Source organism: Tursiops truncatus, chromosome 5, assembly GCF_011762595.2.
Source record: "Tursiops truncatus isolate mTurTru1 chromosome 5, mTurTru1.mat.Y, whole genome shotgun sequence".
NCBI classification, from domain to species: domain Eukaryota; kingdom Metazoa; phylum Chordata; class Mammalia; order Artiodactyla; family Delphinidae; genus Tursiops; species Tursiops truncatus.
This window is the reverse complement of record NC_047038.1, coordinates 28,031,636-28,047,181: the sequence shown is the minus strand read 5'-3', so window position 1 is coordinate 28,047,181 and position 15,546 is coordinate 28,031,636. Positions and strand designations below refer to the sequence as shown.

Genomic DNA, 15,546 nt, shown 5'->3' with positions numbered 1-15,546 from the left:
GGTTTTTTAATAAGAGGTGATTCTCTAAATCTTCAGGAAAGACTAAAGTCTCTATAAACAAATGAATAACAGTTCAAAGAGGAAACCCAAGCACTAAATAAAATAAGAAAATGAAGAGGTTCTGACATCAGTCCTAGGCAGGAATCAGAGGATTCTGGCTACCTTTTGGTGAAAGTTCTTGGCTTTTGCCAGGGAAAGCAGAATAGAACTCAAAAGAAAATTAAATGGAAGCTACGTGAGAGGAGGGACCTAGACCTGGGCCTAATGCCTAGAGGTGTTCAATAAATATCTGCTAAATAACTGAATGAATGAATACACTTCTCAAAGAATCGAGAAGCCTGACTTTCCAAAAGGCCAGACAGTATGTTCTAAAGCACTTAATTAAGACTTGTCCCCTAAGTTGAACAAAGCTAAATTCTGTATTATTCTTTTTTTCCTGGCCAGATATATAAATTCTATGCCTTCTGAGTCCTCAAGTATAGAAGGAGTTTCTGTTCACCCTGTAACCTGATTGAAGAGTGCATAGCCGCTCGATTTACCAAGTTAACAACTACAAGCCAAAAGAGGTGAACTTCAAAATGTGCCTTAAGCTCCACAGAGTTGGCAGTAAAAAGCGGATATTCTCTGTGCCACATACATAATCCTAAAGTTTTGTTTTAAATAGATATATAAGGTCATTTTTTATAAGAAACACTACTAAGAGCCAAAGCAAAATTTCAGGAATGAAAATGTCATTAGAGGAAAGCAATGAGGTCCAACAGGGAATGCTTTTGGGTTCCCATGGTGACATTTGTTTCTGATTATATATATATATAATATTAAATACTTTCCTCTGGGGTTTTAAAGGCTTTTAAGAAAGGAAATAAACCAAATTCATTTTCTTTCTAATTTGTGATAGCCAAAGGCATATTTTCTAGCTTCTACAATCCTGATTACCAAAACCAGGAAACAGGTCTTTAAAATAAGTCTTTACATTCCCGCCTATTTTAATTCCCTCTGGGCCTAGAGACATTTTAATAGAACATCTCAAATAATTCAGTCTTCTCCATACCTAGGCATATTTACTTTCCATTGAAAGATAGCCTGATATTTTATCTATACAATAGTCTATTATCTTTTCAAAATACAGATAAGAGATATACAAAATTTGATACATTATTTAAGTGCCCTCAACTTCCCTTTAACAAAATGGGTAGGGTAGTCTGATGTGTGTTTTTCAACACCACTAAGCAGTTAACTCAGTTCTGGCACTACCTATCTGGGGATAAGTTCACAGATCTTACAGGCCAAGGACTCAGTTCCGCAAGGCTGCCCCTCCCCCCCCCACCTCCCCCTCGCTCCAACTCCACCCACCACACACACGTCAGCTGCCAATTGCAACTCCGGGCTGTTACCTGTGCTTCTACCAGCCACCTATATATTGAAGGTTCCCACGATCCCCTCTATGGGTTCCACTAATTTGCTTAGAGCTGCTCACAGAACTCAGAGAAACGTTTACTTACTTTTAGGAGTTTATTATAAAGGATATTACAAAGAATACAGGGGCACAGTCAGATGAAAAGGTACATAGGGCGAGGTATGCAGTAAGGGGCGCAGAGCTTCCATGCCCTTTCTAAGCTGCCACTCTCCCCCCATCTCCACGTGTTCACCAACCCGGAAGTTCTCTAAAGCCCTATCCTTTGGGTTTCTATGGAGTCTTCATTACAAAGGCATGATTGACTAAACTACTGACCGTTGGTGGTCAATTCAACCTCCAGCCCCGCTCCCCTCCCAGGAGATCAGAGAGGGGACTGAAAGTTCCAATCCTCTAATCACAAGGCTGGTTCTTCTGACAACCATGCCCCACCCTTAAGTTACCTAGGGGCTATCAAAAAGTTGCCTCATTAACATAACAAAAGACATCTTTATCCCTTTCACCACTTAGGAAACTCCAAGGTTTTAGGAGCTCTGTGCCAGGAATGGGGACAAAGGCTATATATATATATATATATATATATATATATATATATATATGTTACTTATTATAAATTGCGATACCACAGGTAGCATGAAAAAGAATTATAAACTAAGATGTCTCCCTTACCACACACTGAGTGACATATTCTTACCCATTTATAGAAATATACACAAAGGCAGATACACCACCAAATGCTCCCAAGGCTCCAACAACCAACACACACCAGGGAAGCACTCAACAGAGAGAGACCTTCAGACCTTCAGAGAGACACAGAGAGGAGGCAAAAGGAACAAAATAGACGGAGAATGTGTATTACTTGTAAAGGATGGACAGCTACTCAGGACAGGCAGCCGGCATCACACCCAGGCACACTGCCAGTGCCAGGCAAGCACAGAGGGGCTCCGCTGGAGTGTGGAGCTCTGTGTCTGCCTGTGTTTCCCTCTCTCACACACCTACCAACACACGCTCTCCTCTCTCCCTCACAAACGCATACACCGCGTCTTTCACAGTCTCTCTCAACACAGTGCCTATCAGGCTCTCACACACACGAGCTCTCACACACACAGTCTCATGCACATACAATTTCTTATACACAATCTCTCACAGTCTTTACGTACGTAGTCTCTCATATACACACTCTCTCTCATAGTCTCTCACACACACACACACAGAGCCTCTCTCTCACAATCTCTCACACACAGTCTGTAATGTACATAGTCACACACTCATATTCTCTCACAAACGCGTGCGCGCGAACACACACACACACACACACACACACACACACACACACACACACACACACACACAGGCGCGCGCGCGCGCCCCGTTGGCCCCGCCTCTGCCCTGGCCCCTCCCTTCCCCGGGTGGGCTCCGCCCCGGCGGCCGAGGGCGGGGCGAGCCGGTGACAGGAGAGGCCGGGCCGGGCTGGTACTTGCGGCGCCCAGGCCGCCGGGGCGCGCTCCGTAGGCTCCTGTCAGCGGCGAGTGTGGCCGATCCCAGGGCGGCCCTCGGGCGGCGATCGCTGCCTCCGGCTTCGTAGCTTGGCCCCTCCGGCGGCCGTCCCGGGCGGCAGGAGTTGGCGGCGGGATGTGCTCGGCCGGGGAGCTGCTTGGCGGCGGCGGCGGCGGCGGCAGCGGCGGCGGCGGAGAGCGCGACGAGGACGGGGACGCGCTGGCGGAGCGGGCGGCGGCGGGGACCGAGCCGGATCCCGGGGCGAGCCCGCGGCGGCGCGACCGGCGGCCGCAGGAGGAGCAAGAGCAGGTGATCCAGGAGGGGCGGCGCGGTCCGGCCGGTTTCCCGAGCCCCACGCGGCGGCAGAGGGAAGTGGCCCGGAGGGCGGGCGGCGCCGGGGCTGTGCTCGGCGTGGGGCGCTGGTCGCCGCGGCGTTCTGGAAAGCGGCCCCGGAGAGCGTTTGGACGGAGCCCTCGGGGCCAGGCCGCGGGGTCGCGTGTGCGCTGCCAAGTGCCGGCCAGGAGTCGCGTGCCTGGCGGGGTCAGCGCCGCCTTTACCCACCCGTCGGGCAGAGGCTTCTCAGGCCGGAGCCCGGGGGTCTGTGGAAGTGCCCTCCATAACGGTCACTTATCTAAAAGCCTTACATGTAAACATTCTTCAACTTCGAGTTCATACCCCGGTGCTGTGTTTTAGGGGCCAGTGGCTCCCCTCTCGACTTCCATCTTGTCATTTCTGAACTCACACCTAGCGCCTCTTGTAAGGTGTGGGTGTATTTCTCTAGACATGCAATCAGTATCTGAAGACGTGTAGGAGCGAGTATTACAATAAGTGTCTTGACAGGGACTCTCCGAGAGCAAGTTTTTCACATGAACCCAAAGGGGATCTAAACTTCATTTAAAAACTGAAAAAGCTGAGTAATAATTAAGTTAAAAAAATAATGCCTAAGGCAGAAAGAAAAAAAACTGAAAAGGCAAGAAAATTGCTTTCAGTTGGTACCAAAGGGGAAAAAAGTATGAGTCCAGCCATAATAAGGGAAAAGAGAAGTTGGGTAGTTTTTGAAACTCTCAGAATTTGCTTTCACTAAGTTCAGTATGTGATAATAGGCATTATAACACATCATTTATCTTCAAGATTAGGCAAGAAGTTTAATAAAAGAAATTGAATTATATGTGGGATGAATTTTCACCAGCAAATACAGTAATTAGACCTTCAAAAATAACCAAGATAAGCTAGCCTTCAGAATCACAGTAAAGACCAAGAATTAAAATGATTATTTGCCTTTATTACAGTGTATACTGTTGAGATCAGTTGATACCTGTCTCCTCTCATTATCCTTCTGCATCTGTTCTTTTTGTCACATTTCACAAACTCCAACATCATCAGTAAATGCATTAATAGATAAAGTATAAGTTCTAGTGTCTCAGCATTGTTTAGAAAACAGAAATAATTGTGTGGCACATACAAAATATGCCTTAGCATTAGGTTTGCTCACCATGTGGAAGTGTAATTTTTCATTCTTTTGACAATGTAAGAGATGGTGACTGAAGCAAATAATTGGTAGCTAGGAGATCTTCCTGACTGCTTTCCTGGTAGTTTTACCCCATTAACTGTACAATGACTCAGTAGCTAAAGGACTGTTTCCTCTTACTTTAGTTGTTCAACTGGAAAAGTGAAGAAAACAGCAACAGGAACTCCCTGGCGGGGAGCGGGGGGCGGATGTATTTGAGCTAAAGGACCCAAAGTAATTTTCAAGTGGTTTTAAGGGAGCATGTAAAATATTTCATTTAAGCTTCTGTGGATTTTTCATCATCAGTAGCTCTGGTCTTAACAAAATTGTTTATGGTACAACGACAAGGGATGAAACGAAAAAAGAATGAAACATATAGCCTAGAAAACAGATATACTTTGCATACCTGCTTCTTTCATTGCATGTCATGTAAATTTATTTTCCTGTACTCCTTTGAAAATGTTATCATTTATTTTTATCACATGATTTATTTATGTACTCTAAGTCCACATACACAATACTTGAAAATTACACCTGAGATATGCATTTTCTCCTATATCAGCACCAAAGAAGAACTTCTTATAAAGAAGTCAAAAATGAACAAAAAATTGATACAACCCAACTCATTGGTGTAAAAAGCAAGCTTTTGTGATAAGTCATTTCTTGGTAATAAGTGTAGCTTTTTTTTCAAGTCCTGAAAATGAAATTTAAAATTTGTATGCACTGCCTTGCAATGATGGTAGAGATATAAAGATATTTGAGGGAGAGGTAAATGAAATTAACAACTATAAAACATGTCTAAGGATTTGTTTTATTTTGTTTTTCTTTAGGCAGATGGTGTGTGTTTGTTTTGTTGTTTTAAGGACACATGGACTCCAAATTACAAACAGAGTATTTTTGAAAACTTGGTTTGTAAACTTGTTGCTTAGAACTTAAAGTGAGCTTTTCCATAGAAACAGTGATATAAACAGAAACAGAACCAAAACTAATTAGCTGGAAATGAGACAGAGGCCATCTCCCTGCTGTCCTTTCTGCTTAGCACACTCACTTAATGTTCCAGAATCTGAGTAGCGTCGCGGATGTTAAGAGAGAATTGGTAGTAGTGGCAGCGGCAGCAGTAATAGCAGAGGCTCCTTTATATCTGGATCAGGGTTACAGGTGGTGTGCTCTTGAATGCAACAGCTCCAGAAGGCACCTGACTTTTGCTCCTCCAGCTCTTTCAAAGATTTTTGTCAGCCCCTAATTTGCTGTATTAAATCCCTTTCTATTTCTAGTTCCTTCACAGTTTGCCCTTAGCTGATCATTTGATGAAGGAGCTTTCTTCCTTTGGCTATTCCCCAGCCTAAAGTCTCCTCTACATATATCCTTACCTTCACTGATTTTTCCTTCTATTCCTGTCTGAAAGACTCATGCCCTTCCCTCTACCTGGAAGCCTCTTGCATCAGCTTTGACTTTACAAAACGTATCTTTGGCTCATTGTTATTATGATACCAGATCAAAATGGTATTTATTTCCTGTAATACCAAAATACCAGTATTTATATAGGTGTTTTCTTAATAACTAAGATAAGCATCATTTTTTTTTTTTTTTTTTTTACTATTTATCCTTAAGTACTACTCCATCTGAGAGAAAACTAAGGTTCCTCTGTCTTTCTGGCCTAAATCTTTCCAGGTACATGATTGACAAGGCAGCCTCTATCCTAGGAAAGGAGGACTTGATAGACTGGACCAGGTTCCCTAGATGAAAGAACTGTCAAGTCTGAAGTAGGAGTTTGGCCTCTAAGAAAGATAAGCCAGGGAGAGAGGCAAAACGCCCAAGGAACTGAAGGGACAGGGCATAGCTGTCCTACATGTGTGTTGGTAATTGTGTGCATGAGAGGTGATCCAAGTATGTTCATGACTGTGAATGCCAGGTCCCTTTAGGTAAGAGAGTCTCTGCCCTGCTGCATACCTGGAAGGTTAAATATCTCCAGTCCTTTTATTACATTTATGTATGTATGTGGCATTTTGCAACCTGAATAACCTAAGATGGCCCTGCCTTAGGTGGGATAGAAAGGTCCCACCGTCCTTGGATTGACTTTAGAATCATTATTTTTAGCTTTAAGGTCTTTCTTTATGATTATAAAAGTAATGTGTACTTCGGAAAATGTAGAACTATAAAACAATCTAGGGGGCTTCCCTGGTGGTGCAGTGGTTAAGAGTATGCCTGCCGATGCAGGAGACACGGGTTTGTGCCCCAGTCCGGGAAGATCCCACATGCCGCGGAGCGGCTAGGCCTGTGAGCCATGGCCGCTGAGCCTGCGCGTCCAGAGCCTGTGCTCCGCAATGGGAGAGGCCACAACAGTGAGAGGCCCGCCTACCGCAAAAAAAAAAAAAAAAAAAAAAAAAATCTAAAGAAGAAAACAAAAGCATTTGATATCTCACTAAGTAATATTGTGCTATAAAATATGAAACATTTGATGTTACTACATTCATATATCTCTCTGTATGTGTATATGCATATATACACACATATTTTTTAACATGTTTTAATGTAATATTTGGATTTGGTATCTTGTTTTTATCTACTTAGCATGTTGTGTCATTTTCCCATGTTATCAAAAATTCTTTGTAAAAATTATTTTTAGGGCTGCCTAATAATCATTCCCCTAATACTACATATTTAAGTTGCTTCAAACCTTCTTTTATAGATAATGCTGTAATGAAAATCTTTGCTTATAAAGTTCTACCTTTTTCTCACAGTTCCACCTTGGAATAAATTCCTAGAACTGGAAGAACTAGGTCAATAAGTCAAACTCTTTGAATCCTCTTGAAACATCCTAAAAAACTGCATTCAGAAAAGGTTGCACCATTGTGCTCTTCTGGCATTAGTATGTAAGAGTGCCAGTTGGAAACCATCCATTCCAGCAAGAAACAGTAAAATTTATAGTTTAATCTTTGCCAACTTAATAGGCAAAAATTATCTTATTGTCGTAAGATACTGCTGGAGAGGTTTACTAAACCATTCGTATATTTATTGAGCATTTGTATTTCTTTTTAATTGTGTTCTTTGACCATTTTTTCTTTTGGCATTATTATAAGATATTAAACTCATATTTCACAATGATTATAATTATTTTCCCTGCTTGCTGTTTACTTTATAATTTTGTTTATGATGTTTTGACTTAGAAATGCTTTAAATTTTTATTAGCCAAAGGAATTTTTTTGTTAGTTTCATACACACACATCTCACACCCTTATACATGCACACACACACACCCCACACATACATACATATATCTATTATATTTGTTTAGAAAATTCTTTCTAATCCTACACTTAAACTATCCACCAATATTTTCTTATGTGTGTTTGTAGTTTTTCTTTTTTTTACTCTATATATTTAATCTCTTTAGAATGACTTTATGTATTGTGTGAGGTATGGAGCTGATCTTTTTTGTTTTTCCTAATCATTGAATAATCCACTTTCTCCCTGGCTTTGCAATCCTTTATAGTAGTTATAAATACTGAAGTCTATATCAAGCTTTTATGTTTCTGTTGGCATTGTGAAAGGGATTTCTTTTTCCACATCATGTTTTTGCTGCTGGTTTCTAGCTATTGGTTTTTATTTAGTTCTTTTTAAACTAGCTACCTTTCTGAATTCTTTTGTTAATTCTAATACTAATATATACTAGTATCTCTTAGACTTGATTCTTTTGCATCTTCTAGGTATATAATCATCCACTCTATAGATAAGGTTGATTTTGTTTCCTTTCAGATGGTAATGCTTCATTTCTATTTCTTGCCTTTTGCAATGCTGGAACTTTCAGATAAATGCTGGCTTATAGATATTTAAGTAAATAAATGAAGGAACCTGTATAATGGCATTTATCAAAGAATGTTCCATGAGATCATCTGTAAAAAAAAAAAATGATACCAGAGGGAAGCCTTATACCTCCTTTTTGATCTATCATCAAAGATATGATTAGCAGTACATATTCTAGATCCAGAATACCTAGGTTTGAATCCTAACTCTGCCACTTACTAACTGTAACTTTGGGCAAGTTAATTAACCTCTTTGGCCTTCAGTTTCTTCATCTGAAGAAATAACAAGGGAATAATAGTTGTATCAACACCATAGAACTGTTATATGTATGTATGTAATATATGTAAAGTGTTAGAGCAGTACTTAGCATATAATAAGCGTGTAAGGGTTAGCTTTTGGACCTAATTTTCAACTAGGACCTAAGTGAAAAGATATCTGAGAAATGTTATTTTTAAGTTTTCCAGACTCTGCAGTTAGAAAGCCACCCTAGGAGGAAGGTGGAATAGAACAGTGCTCCTCAGTTTTAATGTGTAGACAAATTATCTCTTGCAGGTTGTGATTTTGTTGTTCTGGGGTGAGGCCCAAGATTTTGCATCTCTAACAAGCTCCTGAAGTGATGCTGATGCTATGCCCAAGGACCACACTTTGAGTGGCAAGAGAATAATAAGCAAACCAATCCACAGTATTCAACAAACTTGCCCTTCGACATAGTATCAGTAATAGATATATATACATAAGGAAGTTATTTTACTATTTCCCTAGAAGGGTATATTAGAACTCTTGGTAAAGTGTAAGAAGCCAACAAGCCTTGCTTCTCCAGGCCAAGTGATTTGCCCTAGGGCTTACAATTAACTAGTACTAGAGCACACCAGAACCCAGGTCTCCAAACTCCAAAGCCGGCTTTGTTTTTGTTTCAGAAATGCAAAGAGCCCTCACCTATGATGGGAGAACAGTCTGATAAATCTGCTGCTCCCCCTTAGATTGTATAGTTCAAAAATAGATATCTGTTTATACCCACTTCCTTTCACATCTTTTAAAAGCAGTTTGCAAGCAATACTGTAGCAAGTGCTTTGAGTTTAGATGAACTCAGCCCTAAACTTAAATCTAATTTTTTTCCAATGGGCATCTAGTCACTAACTCAGGGAATAATTTTGTATATGGTAGATATCTTTTGTCCATTTTTTATCATTATTTCAAGAATGGAACTTCTAAATCAGTGGTTCTTAATTGGGGGCAGTTTTGCTCATGGGGGACATTTGGCAATGTCTGGAGACATTTTTGAATATTAAGACGAAGGGGGTACAGTACCGTCAGCATCTAATAGGAATAGTCCAGGGTTACTGCTAAACATCCTATAATATGCAGAACAGTCACCTACAGCAAAGCATTGCCTGACCCAAAATGTCAGTAGTGCTGACGTTGAGAAACTCTGCTCAAAATGTATTAGGATTATAGTGGTTTGAGTTGTCAAGAATAATTACTCTGTTGATAGATATTCCAATGGATAGGTAATAATTGTTTATTTTTTTGACACCTACATTCCAAACAGGTAGTCTCCCTACAGATCTTTTCTTGCATCTCTTCTTCTAGCAACTCCTTATATGCAACTTTCTCTATTTTGCTTTCCCTCTTTGTTGGAGAACAGAGGGAACAAAAAGTGCCCACCAAACTGAGAAGTTATCTTGAGATTGAAAAACAAGGCAGGCAGCTCCATATAATCAATGGATCAGTATATTACAGGATAACTTGCTCACAGGGTGGGATCAGGCAGATGATCTGTAAGCGTTTGCAGCTGCACTCCACACTGCCAAGGGGCCACTGAGACAATTTTATAGTTAACATAGGGTATAGGGGTATGTGCTTGGAAACAGGAAATGCATTCCTAAGTCAATATTTATGAATGGGTAACTAGTCTTGTGGACCAGCAGTCCCCAACCATTTTGGCACCAGGGACCTGTTTCGAGGAAGACGGTTTTTCCACGGAGGTTGGGGGATGGTTCAGGCGGTAATGCCAGCGATGGGGAGGGATGCAGAGCGATGGGGAGTGATGGGGGGCGAAGGGGAGGGATGGGGAGTGATGGGGAGGGATGGGGAGCGATGGGGAGGGATGGGGAGCGATGGGGAGCGATGGGGAGGGATGGGGAGGGATGGGGAGCGATGGTGAGGGATGGGGAGCGATGGTGAGGGATGGGGAGCGATGGGGAGCGATGGGGAGGGATGGGGAGCGATGGGGAGGGATGGGGAGGGATGGGGGGCCATGGGGAGCCATGGGGAGCGGCAGATGAAGCTTCACTCGCTCACCCACAGCTCATCTCCTGCTCTGCAGCCCGGTTCCTAACAGGCCTAGGACCGGGAGTTGGGGACCCCTGTTGTGGACACAGGGAATAAGTCAGCAAAGGTTTTCATCACTGTTTGAGGATTACAGAGCAAAGAGGCCAACCTGGTCCCAATGATTATTAAACAATATCTATTAGCTACAAAGCCCTTGACAACAGAGATGTTGATTTACCTCACAATACTGTTCTGGGTGGGATCAGCAGAAGGACAAGAGGAACTGTATGGGCCCAGGATGGCATCAGTTATGCTAACGGCCATATACTCTCATATTCTTTTTCTGCTCCTCTGTCCTACTACCCATCATTTTTTCATCTCGCCCTACTGTGTCTCATTCTCCCATTGTCTGTTATTCTTCCCCACCTCCCATCTCAGCCACTTTCTCTTTTTTTCTATACGTCTTCTCCACCCCACTGCCTCCTTCTTCTGTAGAAGCTGAGCATTATGGAGCAATGAAAAAGGTTTTGGGTAATGACAGTTCTAAGTTTGAGCCTTGTCATCCTAATAACTTAATCCCTCAGAGACTCAGTTTCCTCATTGTAATGGGTATAATGCTATCCACTTAAAGTTCTTATGAGGATTCAGTAACATTTTGTGTATGAAATGCCTAGTATACAGTAGGTCCTCAGTGAATATTAGCTCCCTATTTTTTTTTTTTTTTTTTTTTGCTGTACGCGGGCCTCTCACCGCTGCGGCCCCTCCCGCTGCGGAGCACAGGCTCCGGACGCGCAGGCTCAGCGGCCATGGCTCACTGGCCTAGCCGCTCCGCGGCATGTGGGATCCTCCCGGACCGGGGCACGAACGCGTGTCCCTGGATAGGCAGGCGGACTCTCAACCACTGCGCCACCAGGAAAGCCCCTAGCTCCCTATTTTGCCCTGATCTTCTCTTCCATCTTTTTTTTCTGGTTCCCTTTTTCTTCTTCTTCTTAACTAACCACATCATAGAACTATTTTTAGTACATGTAATTTTCAGATTTATAGAATAAATATTATTTATTGAACAAAGTATTAAGATTTACTCATCTAAAAATCAGGTATTTCTTTAAAAAAATTTAACCCACCAACCTAAATTATTAATATGTTGCTTTTTGTATAGATCGCCAGTTGATTTTTTTTTTCTGTTGTGGATCACTGACCCTTGATGAGAAAAATACCCACCCTCCTCTGTACAAGTTATTCTCAATTTACTATTCAAGAGAAGTGGTAAAGCAAGGTTAAAGGGTAAAACTTAAAGTAGTACCATGACATTAACCTTGCCCTAAGAGACCTAAGTAGAAACTGTATCTTTCCCAGGCCTTCTTTAAGCCCCAGCCACGCTAGCTTTGGCTCCCATCGTTGTCTTCTCTGGAGTCTTGTCTTGCAGTAACAGCCACATATCTTCAAAAACCCTTAAGAGTCTCCACTAGTCATGTTTTGGTTCATTAAGTGTGTGCTGTGTTCGTGTGCATGTGCGTGTGTGTAAGGCAATTAATAAGATAATCAAAGAGTAGTTTCATCCGAGCAGAGAAACTGAATTTCTAATTAACTTAATGCAGAAGTTACTTTCTATCTGCTGATCTAATTTTTCCCGTATCCAGTGTTTTGGGTTTTTTTTTTTCCATTTAACATCATTGTCAGCTGTGCCTTATCTTGGCTAAGGAAGAGGAAACAGTTGGCTTTATTTGTTATTGCTGTTTTCTCATAGCAACAACTTGATCTTATCAGATTTCTGATCAAAGAGAAAGCATGGTGCAAATATTTTGAACTTTACGGGAAATAAAGGATAAACTAATTATTAATACTTAATATCTAAACAATATTAATACTTAATATCTAATATCTCTTAATACTTAATACCTAAATTTTTTTTAAAACAGTGTTAAGAAAATTAAATTTCCATTTGTGGTTTTTACTATATTCCATTTGATATAATTTTTTCTAACATCTGTGAAATTTTTTTTATCCCCTCTTCCAATTAATCCAATTAATTTGTCTTTTATCCTCTTGATCAAAATTTTACTGGGATGTATGCAGACCATCTACAGAGGCAGGGAATTTAAGTTTGATTTCCCATGGCTGGCAAATTTCATCAGTTTGATTGAATTCAGAATTCCTTATTCCATGGTTTTCAGAGGTAATAAAATATAACAGAAGCTATTGTCACTGTCACAAATTGAGAATTGAGAAGGAAAGTCATTTTTAAGGAAAAATGTTTGGTTTTGGCTACTTTAAATAAACAAGCGATTCCACCTGTGGTAGCAGCCAGCATACAAGGTACTCAGTAATGTCACCAGAAACTTCATTTCTTTAAAAAATAAAAAGTAGATTTTAGAGAAAGTACAAAATGTAGAAATTTTTAATTTGCACCTTGAATTAATCATATTCTTCACTTCATGGCCTATTATTATCTATCATTAGTTCATGCACATCAATAAATTTTAATTAATTTATATTTTCATTGCAGAACCATTCTCTTCTACTACAATAGGCAACTCTTTTAATATTTTTGGTAGGTATGCCTGAAGATGGTTCCATCTGTCTACGTTTGTAACTATGATTTAAAATATTGAATTCTATTGGTTAAAATGAAAATGAATACAAATTTTAGTATTTCTCCATTTATAATCATTTCAAAGACTTATTCAAGAACTAGCTGATGTTCTCATTGATTTGTATCCATCCCCCCAAAAGTTTTTTTCCTTTATTGGTTATATGTAGTTTAGTGGAAGATATGTGTAAATAAATGTTATAACTTTGCATTTAATTAAAAAATAACAAACAAGTTATAAATACAATACCTAGTAAAATTTTATATTTAACATATTATTTTTGTACATTTTGTAGGAAATAAAAACTGCAACTACATTTAGTATCCAATGAGGAGGAAAACATGTCCAGCCTCACTAGAAATAAAAGAAATTCAAATTAAAACTATTAGGGATAATATTTCATCTATCAAGTTGATAAAGATTAAAAAGGTGAATGGTGTGGGTTTAAAGAAACAGTGTATGAAATAAGAATACACTAAAGTTAGAAGTAAAATTGATTCAGTCTTTCTGGAGGGAAATCTGGTTTCAACCCTCATGGGTAGAGACTGCTGTTGCCCCTCACTCTAAAGGTGTACAAACTGCAGCACAGGGATGTTAAGTAACATATTGAAAGTATCACAGCTAGTAAGTTGCTGAGTTAAGATTCAAACCCATGCTTGAAGCCTGAGTTCTTAACAACCAAGCTAGTGTTGGTCCATGAAATCAATTTAGTGGATTGTGAACAGGATAGGATAGGACAGAAATTGTTAGAATGCATCACACATGGTATGAATGTCATTTCGTGGAAATTTATATGTACTGGGCCAAGAAACAAAATATTTTATTGTGGACCACAATCAAGATCACTGCACTAGCCCAGGAAGCTCAATTCTGTCTCAAGGCCTCTGCCTAGACTCTTTTCCCCAAATCTTCCCTTGGCAGATCTTCATATCATCAGCTTAACTATAACCTTTCTGAGATCTCAGCTCAGCTCTAATATATAGAAGGAACCTCCAGTCTACACCCTCTTCCTCTCTTCCATTACTCTTTTATTTTCTTCATAGCTCTCACACTATTTGAAAGTATTTTATTTATTTGTTTGCTAACATGTTTATTCTCTGCCACTTCCCACTCTCTCCTTCACAGGCTAACACTAAAACATCATCTCTATGAGAGCAGAGATTGCATAAGGCAAATGCTTCGGACATTTATTTTGTCATCTCTGAGGTAGTACAGAGTCTATAAAAATTTCAATCTAAAATGACACTGCTGGTAAAAACTCAATTGATGTTTTTGCTGAAGCAATGTGGTTTCCCAGGGGAAACTTTCATAACAAAATTTAGTTTTGAAGAGAGAAAGGACTTTGTGTGTAACAGGAACATACTCTATTGTCAGAATCAACAGAAAAGAAACGAGTGGTGTTAGTTTGTGCATTGAGCTAAAGGTCCCTGTAAAACATTTGTAAGAATTTAGGCAAGGATTGTGTTCCTTGATGTGATGTGTTTAAAAACCACCACAATATAAAGAAGGTGAAAGGCTGACAAACAGAATCTTGGAATACTAACTGGCATTAATTTATGTAATGGGTAAAAACTTGCAATTTTGTTTTTAATTTTTCTTAAACTAAACATAGGAAAGACAGTAAATGAAACCCAAAGCTAACATAGATTTAAATTCAGATCAGCCATTTCAATAATGGCAAAATGTTAAAGGATAATTTTCAAAAAGAGGTAAAATTATAGTGCTTATTAAATATAAAATGAACACATGTTAAGGAGTTTATTTAACTCGTCATTAAAGAGGGAACCAGGCAAATGTTACAACTGCTTCAAAGGAGAAATCAGTCAGAAATGTATGTGTGGAAAAGGTATGTTGAAATGAATTTACAAATGGCCACGAGACTGGCTTTTTCCATAGGCAGGGAGGAAAGACAATTGAACCTCTACTGGAACAGAATTTGTTTGCTTGTCTATAGATATGAATTATTTGCATTGCTATTGGTTATCTGTAATTTACAGACTTGTAAAATATCTCAAAAGCCATAAAGACCAAACAGTAGTATTATAAACAATGCAGTTTTCCATGGAGACACCCATAATTTTTTTTTGCTTATTCTTAATTTTCTTATAGTAATAAAGAAAAAAAGTAATTTCTAAAATTTGCTACACAGAGTAGATTAATTTGTGGATAGTGAGGGTACTTGATCTCTCCCTTTACAATGTCTCATGCTGCTAGAAAAGATTAATTCTATTCTAGTCTTCTTCCATGGCAGTACTGTATACATACATTCAATGTACATGTGGAAATGTATGATTTGTATGCATGTGAAAAGCAAGGATTGAGTTATATTTGAAGTTCTTTCTGTTGAGTTATAACTAAAATTAACCTGATGGTCAGATAACTACTAAAAACAAATTTTGATAAGAACAAGATGGCTGCTCCAAGGATTCCATATTCATGTCTATTTTTTATTCAGCACACAA

General features: G+C 39.7%; 2 protein-coding genes across 2 annotated transcripts in view; one reads left to right on the top strand and one right to left on the bottom strand.

Moving 5' to 3' along the window:
• The window catches only part of LOC109548747 (uncharacterized), a 680,792-nt gene that overhangs the window by 589,462 nt on the left and 75,784 nt on the right, over window positions 1-15,546 (bottom strand). Inside the window, exon 1 of the mRNA XM_073804971.1 lies at window positions 2,109-2,855. Within this exon, the coding sequence (XP_073661072.1) occupies window positions 2,109-2,112 (4 nt within the window). The 5' untranslated portion in view covers window positions 2,113-2,855. Of the gene's footprint in view, window positions 1-2,108 lie in introns of the transcript that reaches the window.
• FAM241A (family with sequence similarity 241 member A) overlaps window positions 2,894-15,546 on the top strand; it is a 40,403-nt gene continuing 27,750 nt past the window's right edge. The window contains exon 1 of the mRNA XM_004316926.4: window positions 2,894-3,220. Within this exon, the coding sequence (XP_004316974.3) occupies window positions 3,047-3,220 (174 nt within the window). The 5' untranslated portion in view covers window positions 2,894-3,046. The remainder of the gene's footprint in view (window positions 3,221-15,546) is intronic.